At 36.2% G+C, this 15,592-nt stretch overlaps 1 protein-coding gene across 3 annotated transcripts in view; it reads left to right on the top strand.

Annotated features, from left to right (window-relative positions):
* The window catches only part of LOC122041649 (transportin-1-like), a 29,660-nt gene extending 14,367 nt beyond the window's left edge, over positions 1-15,293 (top strand). For 2 of the 3 annotated variants that reach the window (XM_042601406.1, XM_042601407.1), the window contains exons 17-29: positions 125-196; positions 339-449; positions 2,425-2,508; positions 3,472-3,579; positions 5,680-5,781; positions 5,869-5,931; positions 6,005-6,079; positions 11,368-11,439; positions 11,502-11,626; positions 14,291-14,342; positions 14,430-14,498; positions 14,578-14,637; positions 14,719-15,293. In XM_042601406.1, the coding sequence (XP_042457340.1) occupies positions 125-196; positions 339-449; positions 2,425-2,508; positions 3,472-3,579; positions 5,680-5,781; positions 5,869-5,931; positions 6,005-6,079; positions 11,368-11,439; positions 11,502-11,626; positions 14,291-14,342; positions 14,430-14,498; positions 14,578-14,637; positions 14,719-14,802 (1,077 nt within the window). In that variant the 3' untranslated portion in view covers positions 14,803-15,293. The remainder of the gene's footprint in view (positions 1-124; positions 197-338; positions 450-2,424; positions 2,509-3,471; positions 3,580-5,679; positions 5,782-5,868; positions 5,932-6,004; positions 6,080-11,367; positions 11,440-11,501; positions 11,627-14,290; positions 14,343-14,429; positions 14,499-14,577; positions 14,638-14,718) is intronic. The other variant, XM_042601408.1, reaches the window with a different exon arrangement.
* The last annotated feature ends 299 nt before the right edge of the window (positions 15,294-15,592 follow it).

Consider the following 15,592-nt stretch of genomic DNA (forward strand, 5'->3'; position numbering starts at 1 on the left):
CTTAATATTTTCCGTGAATAAAGGTATCCATTCCATACCAGAAATACATCTAATTTAAAAGTTGGCTTTCTTAACTTTGTTTTCCTTTTCACTGTCCATAACTTTATCTATATTCTTTATCCAGAGACGAAACTTGCATATTCTATATGATGCCATCGGTACTCTAGCAGATGCAGTGGGTTCGGAGCTCAATCAGGTTTTCCATTTTTTGCTAGCTAATTTGTGTTTGCTTGTTTTATTTGCCTAAGATTTTTGATTGAATTTAGAACTCTGTTATTTCTGTTGGTGGCTTCATGGATCCTTCTCCACATTCTAACTCAACATGTCACTGACTACAGCCAAAATATCTAGAAATATTGATGCCTCCGTTGATTGCAAAATGGCAACAACTTACAAACTCTGACAAAGATTTATTTCCTTTGCTAGAGTGCTTCACGTCCATTGCACAGGTATGTTTTACACTTTGTTTTTAATATAACATTTCTGCAAACATTTGGAGTCATGACTTCAATTTTCACATTGTTGATCAGTTATTCATTCTTGTGACAGCAAGACTTTTATTTGAGAACAAGTTTGGGCTTTGGGAACCATTGATCTGTTCTCTATGAAACAATCATACCCAAAGAGAATTTTCTTCAATAACACAAAAAGAGCTCGACAAATAATCCTTGTACTATTTAACCACTCTGCATTTCCCATAAACAGCTTTAGGTTGTTGGGCATACTATATTATAGGGGTTTTCTCCTTGTTAACGTTGTTGCATTGTGAAGGATTTTTTTCTACTCAAAGTTGAACATCTTTAAATTATAATATACTGTCACCTTTAAGCAAGTTTTTTGCTGATATGTACATGACAAATCATCGAGTTTAATGCATATTTTACTGTTGATATGTGGTAATGAACTTCAATGTCAACAATGTAGAAAGCAGAGAAGCATATAGGATTTTCTGGTTCTGGTTTGGGAGGGTAGGGAGGAAAGGGTTATACGTTTTTAGGGTCAAAGTTAGTAGGTGATGATGAGTGCATTCACTTACATCAATTATCCATGCTAGTAGTCAAATATTTTTATATTGATAATGAATTTATTGTTTGTCTCGTAAAGTTCAATGAAAGTGATGCTTTATCTTCTTGTCAGTGAACTATCATTGGAGCATGCTTAAACCTTCGTGTACAAAATTGATATGAAATGCAGAAGTGGACACTTTGAAACTACCTGTAATTATGCTATGTTAGTTGCTAACCTTAAAACATTTTGGTTCAACTTCACTATTTGAATAAGTAATAAATTTTAGGCACAAATGTTTTACTTGATTTCCTAATTCCTTTCCATCCTTGAATACATATATCAACTTTGTTTTTGGTGTTACTAATTATATATTTAAATTTTATTTACAAATGGAAAAATATTCTAGCTACAACTTCTTGCAAAAAACTATTGCAATGGTAAAGTTGTTGCCATGTGACCAAAAGATCACGGGTTCGAATCCTGGAAAGAGCCTCTTGCAAAAAGCAGGATAAGGCTGGTACAATGGATTCTTCCCCGGGACCCCGCATGGCGGGAGCTTCGTGCATCGGGCTGCCCTTTATTTTTTTTTTACAAATGGAAAAATATTCCAACCTAGGCTCCTAGCAATGTGTTTTATCTGAACTAATATTTAGCTAATCTAGCTACAGCTTCTCATACATCAAATAGATATTTCTGTCAATTTTTTTGTTGCCAATGTCTTGTCTGGCAATCTATGGCACAGGATAATGTTATAACTAATGAATCACAGGAACCTTCATACCCTACCTGCATAGATAGGTAAACAGGTGTTCTTTGGAGCCTGAGTAAAAGTTAGTGAAACTCCAGACAATAGGTATAGATAACATGGGATATCACTCTCTGAAGCTCACTATTGATGTGCAAACCAAACACATAACTTATGAGATCAGGTGGAGCCAAGTCTCTTTAATGCTTCACAAGTAGTATAGCTCAAATAAATATGGAAGAAATGGAATTGCTAATAAAACACACATGGCTGATTGAATGGTACACGACTGTTTGTAACCAAAGATTCAACCTTTGCTAGTGTCTTGTGAATCCAGAAGTATCTTACAAGACTAAAAGGATAGGGTGTTTTGGAACATCTTTACTGTTTCCATTTAAGAATGCTGCAAAATCCCCAATATAATTGGTAACGTTATCTTAATTGTTCTTTCTCTGATTAGTTGAAGAACTTACAAAAAAACACGCCCTAGTGACATCTGAACTGAGGTTGCTTTTCTGTCATGCACCTACTGGTGGCAAAATAATTACTTTTTCTGGCTAGATCTGTTGGAGTTAGTGCTTATGATTTTATGAGGTTAATTGCTCATCTTTGATTGAATTTCCATTTCAAATCTTTCCATTACTAAGACAAAATACCGTTATTTTTCTCAGTCTTTGGGACCAGGGTTTTCTCAATTTGCTGAACCTGTATTTCAGAGATGTATTGGACTTATCCAGATCCAACAGTTAGCAAAGGTACCTTGCATTGCTTCTATGGAACCATTTCCCCCTCCACTTCTTGCAAAACAACCTATAGAGTTCATTATCCTGTAAATGCCCTCTAGAATTACCCCCATTTCTTTTTATTGCAAAGTATCTCCTGCCTTCAGACATTCAGTTTGGAAGAATGCCCTTACTGCATACTGCATGTTTCCTACCAGGGAAGGAAACATGGATGGAAACTAGGTGACAAATCTTCAGTTCCTTTGGTTAAAATAGAGGAAGGAAAGATTGGGGAAATTGTTTAATTTGGGTGGAGAAACTACTATTTGCACTGAATGTATCTCAAACTTGATATTAAAATTCTAAAAATTATCTTTGATATTGTGTTTTTTTTGTCTTTAACAAATAAAATTTCTCTCCCATTTTTCTTTTCTCCAAAGAAATAGTCAGAAGGAAAACTCTACTTATTTCATTCCCTCATACAAAATAGAACAGTAGACTTTAATTTTCAGATGCTAGTCAACTTACCCTATTCATTTTCACGTCCCTCCTTCCATCAAACCAGCTCTACCTCAGTATAGCGTTTTGTCAAGTATAAGGGTGTTTTGCAAACCAAGTTAAACTTTGGGGAATTTTGCTAAAAGTAAATTCGGCCACATCCTACAAACAAAAAGGCAAATTCTGAGATATGTTTTGCCAAAAGAGACAATTTCCAACTAATAAAGTTCTGACTGAATCATCAATTATAAAAATTGTTGTCAAAACTTCCATTTACCATGAAGGAATATTTGAAATACCTGTTCTTTAATTTATATATTTAACTTCTGACTTTTGTTATTTTTGTGTTGTTAAGATTAACCTTTAAAACATAGCAAATTCTGTTGTTGATGTATTCAACATAATAGTATTATTCACAGATCATTCTCCATTATAACAGTCAATTTTTAATAATTGATTTCAGTTTATTGATGCATATATCTGATATTACAAATGCAGGTTGACCATGCCACAGCTGGTGTCCAATATGATAAAGAGTTCATTGTCTGTTCTCTTGATTTGCTATCAGGACTTGCAGAAGGACTAGGCGGTGGTGTAGAAAGCCTGGTATTTTATTTCTCTTTATCGTAATCTCTCTCTTTTTTTTTTTTAATTTTAAATTTAAATACTTTCCACACTTTATCAGAATTTCCCAAATTCATTTTTCATGTACACTTAATGCTTGATTGATCTGACCAATTTTGGTTTATCTTGATTTCTACTAACTAATGTAGGATTTTTTGACACCTGTAATTTGGCAGTATAATTGTATTTGTTTGTCTATCAAATACTTAGCTCTTTGTATTTTTCAGTTCGTATGAAAATTTACCAGGGTGAAGTTCTTTAGGTATCTTAAATTTGTATTGTCAATAAATGAAACAATTTGGATGTGTGATAATAATTTTAATGCTCACTTTACTCCGGAGGGTGAATTGTTGAAGAAGGGACAGATTGCATAGGAGTTGAGACGTTATCGATTCTTTACTAGACACAAAATTACCTATTGTGGTTTTTGGTTAAAATTTAATATGTCAAAAATTGGTTGAAAAGACACTTCTGTGGCTCTCAACTCATAAAATATCAATTTGCCTGAACCCAAATGCCCTTTTTTTCTGCTGTCTGTCACCCTCCTCTTGAGCCCATCAACAGCCACCACCTACCTGTTAGCCCTCGGCCAGCGCAGCGCAAGCTTGTCAGCCACTTGGGAGTTTGTGGCTTGCTTGCAAACCTTCCAATTACTTGGCCATAGGCTCACTGGCTGCCTGCAAGCTCGCAGTTGGTAGTGAGCTCGCAATCTGCCCTCAAGTTGGTCGCCAATTCGCTGTCTGCCTGCGAGCCACCAGCAGCCCCTAGCTGGACATTGGCTCAGTGTATCCCAAGTGCCAAACCATTTCTTTGCTGTTCTTGACTGCAAAATGAAAGATGGATAACGATGGATTCGTTCTTTTTTCCTTTCTCTTACATCATGCATTCTTACTTTATCTATGAAATTACATATATATGTGGTTGGCTTGCCCTCAGGTGAAGCCTCATTGGCCTTAGCAGTTACTTCTGCAGAGGCTCTAGGTGTTGCAACTTCCTATGCTTCTTCGCCCCTTTGTCTTCTTACTTACATTGAGCTTCAGCTTAGGTCAAAGGATCACAAGTGGTGGTTTTTGAATCTTTAAGAGAAGCATAGGAAATCAATTTAAGGCGTGCAAAGCAGTCTAAATTTGAACTGGATCAGTCTTATCCTGTCCAATTTTGTAGTGAACTGGTTCTAATCCTTTGAAGCACCAACTTGCGAATTGATGGATGACTGCCCAGGATGGCAACAGCTATTCATGACTAGGAATGACCTTTTACAACTGATAGTTGATGGCTATGGTAGCATCAGGAAATTCATGATCTAACACCTTCTGCTGTTTGCAATTCATATCCTTCGTCTAACATGCATGTTTCTAGTTAACCCTTTGTTTCACAGGATTTCTTGTAGATTATTATAACCTCCAATTGGCAAACTCGTAAGATGGTTTTGAATAATTTTCTTTGTATTGTTATGGCAAATGGTGTATTTGTGTGTAAAACTTTAAATTCTTAGGTGGTCTTGAGAATAATGACGAGATAAATGCTATTTTCTAGGTATAAGCTTTTTCCTGAAATGATCTGCATTGGTAATTCTTTAACAGCAAAAAGAAAAATATTATTTTTGTCTTGTTGCTTAGTGCCTTATCCTGATTGAAATTTTTTATCATTCTAAATATTAGAATCAACCATAACTGAGTGCTTGAATTCAACTGAAATTGAATTCAACTGAAATTAATATAAATAATTTCTAATGTGCGATAACTACTAGCAAATAGATATTTATTGTTTTCGGCAAAAAAGGCACACATTGATTATTTTTCTAATGTTGACACAAATTGAACTTTTGCTCCGTTAGCAAATAAACAATGTGACATATTATAAAAGAATAAAAAATACTACAAAAATAACAATAACACAACGTGAGAGCCTACTATTTGAGGTGACTGCATGAATTTTAACCCTCCACCATCATCCATGCTTGTGACAAGAATTATGGTGTTATATTATCAAAAAATCTAGTTGAATAAAAGAGAAAAAATAATCTAGTCATGGCTGACTTATATGACAAGATATCATGTCCTGTTCATGGCTGTTCTGTAGGTTGCTAAATCCAATTTAAGAGACCTGCTTTTGCAATGCTGTATGGATCAAGCTGCTGATATTCGGCAAAGTGCCCTTGCACTTTTGGGTGACCTCGCAAAAGTGAGTTCTTAATGGTAATGCTATTTAAATTAAAATATTTCTTCTCACTTATCCCTTCCTCCTTTATTTAACTTTTGTGCAAGTCAGGTTTGCCCAACACACCTGTATCCTCGTCTAGCAGATTTCCTAAGAGTTGCAGCTGAGCAACTGGTATAAGGAAAGTGTTCCATTAAAACCTGAAATAAGCAGGATAATGATTTCTTACTGAGCATTCTTATGGCAGAATATTGCTGCAATTAAGGAAGCTGTGTCAGTGGCAAACAATGCTTGTTGGGCCATTGGAGAATTAGCTGTTCAGGTTAGCTGAAATGGAAAAATGCACTCCACAAGATTTTTATTTAATATGTTCCGTAGAACATACTTTTTCTTATCCTATGGAATTATTAAGTTATATCAGCATGTGGCATGTCACCATTGTAAAACTTGGTATAACAACGCCTTAATGTTTATTCATAGCAGTTTGCTTGGTATATACATTATTTTATTGCCTAGGAATGAACAATTATCTGGTTATTTTCTGCAGATTGTATCCTTAACTTTCTACTTTTAGTGTATATAAAAGTTACGTGGCCATATCTGTCACGTCCCAGAGGAGTCCTATCCAACAAATGGACAACATCTTCCTGTAACAGTGACAAATGAAACTTGAATACATAGCCAGCTGTTGTACAAGTATAATAATCTACAGCCCACACGGCTGGAAATAAAACACAACCACGTAGTTAAATATGCAGCCTCCATGACTGAATCGACTATGCAGTTGTATACACAACTCACACGGTTGGAATAGAAAACAAAATATCAAACAACCCACACAGCTGTAACAAAAACACAGCGAAAGACATAGGAAAGCCACACAATCCAAAATGATACATTGCGTGCTGGCACGGCTTAAACACAACAAATACCAAAAATGGTATAGTTGTTACAAGGCTAAACACCAAGTCCAAATCTAATTATTACAATGCCAAAATCATAAGGAAAACATGCAAGAAAGTAAAAGCGAAGTAAAGACTGTCCTTAGATGTGATATGGGATACTCCAAGCGACTTCACAATCATCTACCTGCTACCTGAGGAAAAAGACAATACACAAATGGGATGGTGAGTACGAGTAATAGATAAGATAGTGCATGATTTATATAAAATATGAAGATCAAAGCATACAGTCTCAATAGGGAAATAAGAACATAATCATATACGACATAATCAATGCACATAACCATAACTGACTTAATAAATGCACATACCTAATCTGGATCTAACATGCACGGTATAGTGATTAGTAAACTCACTAGGGATCAACAATAGATCTACTTGTAACACCTGAGCAATATAACCGACAGCATATACATGTATGATAAATGAACATGTATGAAGCATGACAACCATATGCAATAATCATATCCCAAGCATGTGCAATCTCATAAGCAAATGCAGATATATCTCTGCAAGATGCACCGTGCATCATATACAATATGCACGTGCATGCAACATGGTCACTCCCGCTCACCCCTCAAGACACCACGACCCCTGTGTGGCCGACAGGCCGGGACAATGACAACTGTACTACCTTCCAGATATCACTATAGAGTGACTGAGGTGAACAATTTGCTAAGTAGTTATCTCACTACATAGCATCGGGGTTTCTGACTGTTCACAACGCTGGATATTACTACCCTTGAGTGGTCGGGTGGCACGACAAGACAAGCTCCACTCCAAACTACCACTCTCCCTTAGTGGCCGAATGGATAGTTTAAAAATGACAGACGACTCTCTCACACCATAAGTATGGAAGACAATGGTCGTCAGCATGCAGTGCAATGGTGAACATGATGTAAATAATCATGATATCGACACGATCATCATCAATGCAACATCTCAATCTACCTAATTACCTCCAATACATGATCTATCAATCACCTAAGTCTATAGGTTCGAATAGATCCAACAGGTGTCTACTAATCAACAAATATAATAAGTAGCAACCCCTACACACCAGACATGTATGCACTCTACAGTATCAACATGAAACCTCCATTAGTACACACTAGACACGTGTGCGCACACAACATATGTACAATCAACATGATTCCTCCAATAGTACACATCAGACACGTGTACACACACATGCAAATGTACAGACAACATAACTTCCATAGCACATACCACACGTGTACACTCAACATCATATGCATAATCAATATGTTAACTCAGTCAACAAGACATCCCCTATAGTACACACTCTACATGTCAACATGTTAACTCAGTCAATAAGACATCCCTTATAGTACATATTCTATATGTGTATACACAATTGAGTATAGATATCCAAAGCCAAGACTGTATATGAAATAATTAAATCATCTCTAAGGTCAAGTAGATAAGTATCAAGCAGGATAACAAACAAACAAATTTAAGGTAAAACAACCTAATTCATCAATCAAAATATCCATGCACTAAGTTGAATGAATTAAAGAGGCCAAGAAAGAAGTACCCGCTTTAATTATAGATCGAGCTAAACAATCCCACGTTGAGACGTTCGTCTCAAATCAAAGTTCTGTAATCACATACTGTACAGTTTAGTTATTCACATATGCAACAGCTAACTAAACCAAATCCCAAACCAATTGGGGAAAACCTTATTCATACAATCATTAATTAATTCTAATTAATGATCAACTTCCATTAATCTAATCCATTGATCAAATTAGGGTTAACCCTATTTTCAACCCTAATTAATCCTTCTTATTGACTAGATTAGGTTTAATCCAACAATTAACCTTCATCATACCATAACCTAATTAAATTAGGGTTTGCAACCATGGATTACCCCAAAAACTCACCTAAGTCCAAGGTGATCACTTGTGGCTCACGACTGGAGGGGTTCATTGCTAGAACAGAATGATCGGAGTTGTGGATCGCCAGCGAATAGTGTTGGCCGGAGCAACAAAGGCCAGCAAACAACTAATCACAACCCCAAATTCAAAAATTGAAATCAAATCGCTACAAATCTGATACTAAACTTACCTTACCCCAATTCTGTGCCGATGACTAGTGGCCGTGCAGATGATGGCAGCCGGTGGTGGCTGGGGAATAGCGCCGTGAAGGGCTGCGCTCGAACGACGCTCGACTTGCTCACATCGACAGAGAAACAACGGGGGCATCAACGGAGGAACTATGCCGCTATTGGATGCTTGAAACCCCTTCGACAACAGTTGGATCGTGATCGACCGAGGACGAATGGGGGCCGACGTCGAAAGAGGAAGAGCTGTTGAGGTGCGTCGGCGATTGGATCTAAGGTGGCGGCGAGATCCGGCGATCGAGTGCGAGGCAGCTGTGGCGTCAAGGCTCGATGGTTGGCGGTGATGAGCGATCAGGAGAGGGCAATGCGTCGGCGATGGATCGAGGGAAGAGGATGAGGGGAAATCGATGAATTAGGGAATCTAGCAGCTCCCACACAATCGATGGTGATACCCTCGTGATGCTGGCAACCTTGACAACGTCGATCTTGCCTCATGCGAAGAGAGTGTCATGCAAGAGAGAGATGACGTGGATCTAGGGTGCGGGTGAGGAAGATGAGAGGGATCGGGTGCGGAGAGGGTGAGGAGAAAAACTTAGGTTTATAACTTAGGTTAATCAATTAATACCTAAGTTTATTTTCCAGTTAACTCCCCACTTAAATGGATAATCCAAACAGATTTTCTCCTAGCCTAATATATCCATCCCCTTAAAACGTATCATACGAATTTAGTTTAAATCGTAAAAAATATCTAAAAATTCTCAGAAAATTCTATAAAGTTATTTCTACAATAACACTTATTATTTAATTTATCATATTTTACATTTTCCCCATCAATAAAAATTTGGTGCCTAAATTTATTGCTCAAACTCAAGGGTCCTCATATAAGGATAACAACTAAGCACCGTACCCATATACTACTCCATCCTAGTATCATGAACAAATCTCTAAGTGATTAAAGGTTCTCTCTTAGAACTACAAGATGATCAACTTCTAAGTAGATGGTGATGACTATGTGGGTTATGAGTTCACCATGCTTCCGCTACTCCCACATTGTTGTCTAGCCATTCTTGGGTAAATCAACCATCTCTAAAATCTATAATACACACTATCAGCAGATCCTCAAACGTCTTATAGTGCGCTCAGACTATCCATCTGTCTGAGGGTGGAAAGGTATATTAAAATAGAGCTCTATACTCATGGTTTGCTGTAAAATCTGCTAGAATCGTGATGTGAATCGCGGATCTCCATCCGATATAATACTCAGAGATATACCATGAGGTATGGTAATCTCTCTATAGTATAATCCTACTAATTGATCCAAAGAATCCGTCCTATGGATCGGTAGAAAGTGAGCAAATTTAGTCAACCAATAAATGATTACCTAAATTGTATCATGTCCTCTTCGTATCATGGGTAACATGCTTCAATTTCCATTCCAGTATATGTATCTTCTGAAACAATTCTGTTAGTCTTTGATGTTCAGCCTCTACTTGTTGATATACTAGACATCAAGGTACAAAATCCATGATGCCTTTCTTCATGTCGTTCCACTAATAGACATCAACTCCAAGTCTCTATACATTCGAGTACCACCCAAATGTAACCCAAATTCAGATCGGTGTGCTTCTTGCAGTAACTTCTCCCGGACAGGATGCGACTCTGGAACACATAATCTTTCACGGAAATAATGAATCCCGTATAAATGATGTTTTCACATTTTCAACGTGAAAATGGTAGCTACTAAATCCAAATCATGAGTGGGATAATTCTTCTCATAATCTTACAGTTGTCGAGAAGCATATGATACTACTCGTTCATGCTGCATCAAAACTAGACCTAATCCCCAGGAAACATTTGTATAGAGTGCAAATCTGTCTACACTAGAAAGTAAGACTGAGACGGGTGTAATTATTAATCTTCGTTTCAACTTTTGAAATTAGTCTCGTAAGTATATGTTCAGGTAAGTTTTATACCCTTTCTAGACAGTCCAGTCAACGACATAACAATGCTAGAGAAATCCCTCTACAAATCTCCGGTAATATCTAGCCAGACCAAGGAAGTTGCGAGTCTCCTGTACAGACTTCAGCTACTCCCAACTGGTAACAACCACTATCTTCTGTGGATTCGCTGATATGCCCTACCGGAGAAATCTCACAGCAGACAATCAAAATGCATGCTATTGAACTTCGCGTAGAGATGTTCTCGTCGAAATATCTCCAGAACTATGCGAAGATGGTGTTTGTGATCTACCTCGGATTGGGAATATATCACAATATCATCAATGAAGACAATTACAACTGATCCAAATTTCCTATGAATGCCAGATTCATCGAGTTCATGAAAACATCTAAGCCACTGGTAAGCCTAAATGGCAATACCAAGGACTCATAATGTCCATACAATAGGGTATATGCATTATTTTATTGCCCAGGAATGAAGAGTTATCTAGTTATTTTCTGCAGATTGTGTACTTAACTATCTACTTTTAAGTGTATATAAAAGTTACATGGCGCTATTCCATTAGCCCTATTCCATTAAGTTGATTCTCTTACTAAATTTCAGGTTCATCAAGAAATTGCTCCAATTGTGTTAACAGTAGTATCATCTTTGGCCCATATTCTCCAAAATGGAAAGGTGAGTTGTTGTCTATCTTTATTTTTTCTTTTTTTCCTTCTAAATCTTTTGCTTACTTATAGGGGTTGAACAAATCATTGCTCGAAAACAGTGCCATCACAATTGGGAGGCTTGCATGGATTTGTCCAGAACTGGTGGCACCACATGCGGAGCATTTTATTCAGTCATGGTGTACCACTTTATGCATGTAAAATCCTCTTACATTTCTATTAAATTACTTCTATGCATTGTATCAAATAACCATCTGATGGTTTTCATGTTTTTTTTTTTCATCTCATTCCCAATCTGAATTAATCATCTACATGAGCATTTCTCCCAGATTTCTTGGATTGAACAGTGACTGTCCATGCTTTATTTCCACTGAAAAGTCATCTTATACTTTTAACCTATCATTTGTCTCGGATATTCCTCTTTTGGATATTATAACTACACTCGTTAGACAATGTGTTCCTCTTATTATTTTGTGCAATCTACACAGAAAGTTGGTCCTTTCATTTTCGATGTTCTCATGCACCTTATGCAATCTTCATAGAGAGAAAATTGGCTCTTGTATTTTTTCCCCCAAATTACCATCATACAAAATATCATCTATAAGATATTCCTCTTTTGGATATTATAACTACACTCGTTAGACAATGTGTTCCTCTTATTATTTTGTGCAATCTACACAGAAAGTTTGTCCTCTCATGCACCTTATGCAATCTTCATAGAGAGAAAATTGGCTCTTGTATTTTTTCCCGCAAATTACCATCATACAAAATATCATCTATAACATTAGAAGTTTGTTTGCCCTTTGATGCACTGTGGAGCAGAAACCTTTGTTAACATAGATTTTTCTTTTTGGTGAAGCTGTACTGCTATCTTACCTTATAATTTACTCAAAAATGTAAATGCTCCTGATTAAGAGCAGTCTTGGAGCTATTAAAGGAACCAATCTAAAAGCCTAGGAAGCTCTCCAGCATGTGATTAATTCCCCAACTAGAAGTTAAGGAAACTAAATAACAAAGTTTAGTCTTTGCACCGAACTTTCTTGTCTCTAGAGTCTAGATAAAAGAACATAGCTGAAATGAGCATGGTTCACAATGACTTGATGGATCTCTTAGTTAATTATTGTGGCTAAATTTACAAGAAAAGGAGTCAAATTTGTAAGAAAAAGCCAAAAGGAGTATCTAGTAACTACAATGATAAAATGAGACAAAACAGATTGAAGATTGTGAATGTATGAACATATGCAAAGATGAATTATAGATAATTTATAGTTAGTAGAGTTGAATCTAATAGAGTGAATGGTGTTAGGAGTAAAAAGGGCAAAAGAAAATGTTAATCAATGTAATAAAAAATAATTTAAATATTTCTAGTGATTCAGGCTTGTATAGTCTAATGGAGACTAAGATTCATGTAGCTGACTCCTAATAGATAGGATAAGCATGGATTGATGATGATTATGTTAACTGATGAGATTTACAAGCTTTTGTAAATCAAGTCGAAGTGGAAAGAAGAGTGAATACATGAAATATGATTTCTGAAAGTAAAACTGAAGAAAGGGTTAAGTTGTATGGATAAGCATTTTTAATGGAGTTTTGATATCTTGGTTCATTATTCGAAAGCAATGAGAATTGAGGAATATATAATTTATTGTATGATTTTCGTATGCTCCTTTCAATTAGGATATGAAGATATTGGTCTAAGATTAGTATGACCAACCTAACAGTTGCGGGCACTGATATAAATGTGTGGGGGTGATAGGATCATAGTATTGTTCAAATATCAATTGCCAGTGAAGTAATGTTTCTCTATTATAGGATGTTAGAAATGTATTACTTACAAAGTTATGAAAACAATAAACAAATGAACAATAAAAAAAAAGAAAGACGCAAAAATAAGAATAAATTTGGATAAGACAAATTTTACAATAGTTCCTCAAGCTTGCCTATGCCCATGACTGCGTATAGATTTTACTATGCCATTGTCAAATATACTTCAATAGTCCTCAGTATGCTAACACAAGTTCTGATACACAACTGCTACACAACAGAAGATGAACTAAGGCAATCTTGATGCTTATAGGAGTGGGTCCACGGACATACGTAAGCTTGGAATGGGTATGGACATACGCGAGCTTGGAATGGGTATGGACATAGTCAAGTTTGGATAAGACTTACTGCTTCATACATTGTGATTCCAAGAAACAGCAACTATATGTGGGTCAATCAATATACTTGCAAGCAATTGAATTCTTTCCATAAAACTTTTAATTTCAGTCACAACTAATAATCAAACTTGTCAATGTTCTGTAATGAAACACATTCATAACCAAATCTTTACGTTTTTATGCTATATGGAGCTTAAATGGAATAAAGAAACATGAAGACATTGTGATTAGCAATTGCCATTTTTGCCTATTTCCTTCATGGTATCTTTTTGCATGGTGTTTATTGAGTTCATAAGACAAATGGGAGAAAAAACATCAAAGAAATTCTCAAATCATTCATAATAAGATACAAGTAATACATGTATCAACTTGCTTGCTAGTTACAAAGTTTTATAATCAGACATCATTTTTAGGAAGTTGAATGAAGTCTGACTCTTGGCATGTTTTATAATCAGACATCTTCCAGTATGTATTATATTTTCAAGAATTGGCATGTTTTGTACATATATTTGTATTTTCTATGTCAGATCATGGTTATAACAGATATTACCAAATACTTTAGACTTTCGGAAATGACAAACTGATTGCTTCAAACTCTTACTACAATAATTCTTTATAAAGATGATACCCTATGGTTAATCCATATTCATTTTTTGGCATCTTGGTACCTTCATGCAATTTTCTCAATGAACTTTACAGGATACGAGATGATTATGAAAAGGAGGATGCATTTCGAGGGCTTTGTGCTATTGTACCACCGCCACCTTTTTTGTTTATCCCATCTTTTCATTAAGTTATTGAGTGGTGCCCATATACAAATTATTTCTGGAATCTGTAGGTTAGAGCAAACCCTTCTGGCATTGTGAACTCACTTGGTTACTTGTGTAAAGCTGTGGCAAGTTGGCATGTAAGGACCTTATGCCAAAATGCATGATATCAAAATCAAAACTTGTTTCATTTCTTTGACTTTTATTCTCATCTCTCAGGAAATACGAAGTCAAGATTTACACAATGAGATTAGCCAAGTTTTGAATGGGTATAAACAGGTACTAAGATCATGCTTCTGCATGCCGCATATTTACATTTTCTCGTCAAATTAACTCTACAAATGATAAACCTTCTAACAGATGCTTGGGAATGGGACATGGGAACAGTGGGTGTCCACGTTAGAGCCAGCAGAGGTGCAGAAATTGTCAAAATTTGGAGTATAAACAGAACCAAGTAAAATGTTCCTGGTTGGTTTTCATCTGTGTTGCATTCGGGTCGGACAAGAGTATGTTTCTTGGTAGGAAGGATGCTAATATGACATTGTGCGTGTCTGAGATAAGATGAGAATATATCTGTTCGTTGGGAGGACAGCTTTGTAATCAATTGTGTGCTTTTGATCTTCCATTCCTGGTAATGGCCCTTGCAGATTGATTCCTACCAAGAAAAAAAGGGGTTGATTCCAAGAGGGCGTGATTGTGCTTTTGCTGGGCACTTGAGGAAGTTTGATCCTTCTGTTGTATGCTCATAGTTTTCTTATTATATATTTTCAGTGGCCAGTTCTGTCTCCACTGATTTGTTTGATGCCGTTCAGCAAGTTGTCCACATTCCATGCGCATCAGTTTTCTTACATTAAATTTCTTGAAAGAATTTCTGTATTAGATTAATATCCATTATTTGATGATTTCATATAACAGACACTGCCTGTTTATATTAATGACCCGTATCATCCTTTGGCTGCAAAGTATATTTCATTGGCTATTCTCCTATACCAAAAGGAAATTAGTACCTAAAAATTTATTGTGAGATCATAGTGCCATCAAGTGATCAGCTAACTCCATGATTGTATACCATAGAATCATTTTATTTTTTAACATTCTGATAGTGCTTTCTTTTATTTTTTTTCATGCCTCAGGATACGTTTTGCAGGTTGTTGAGACCAGCTCAGACTTTGACTCACTCCAACCATCTTCTTCGCACCTGCTCATCCTATGCATTAAGATACAGCATGACTAT

Source organism: Zingiber officinale, chromosome 2A (assembly GCF_018446385.1).
Source record: "Zingiber officinale cultivar Zhangliang chromosome 2A, Zo_v1.1, whole genome shotgun sequence".
In the NCBI taxonomy this organism is placed as follows: Eukaryota; Viridiplantae; Streptophyta; class Magnoliopsida; order Zingiberales; family Zingiberaceae; genus Zingiber; species Zingiber officinale.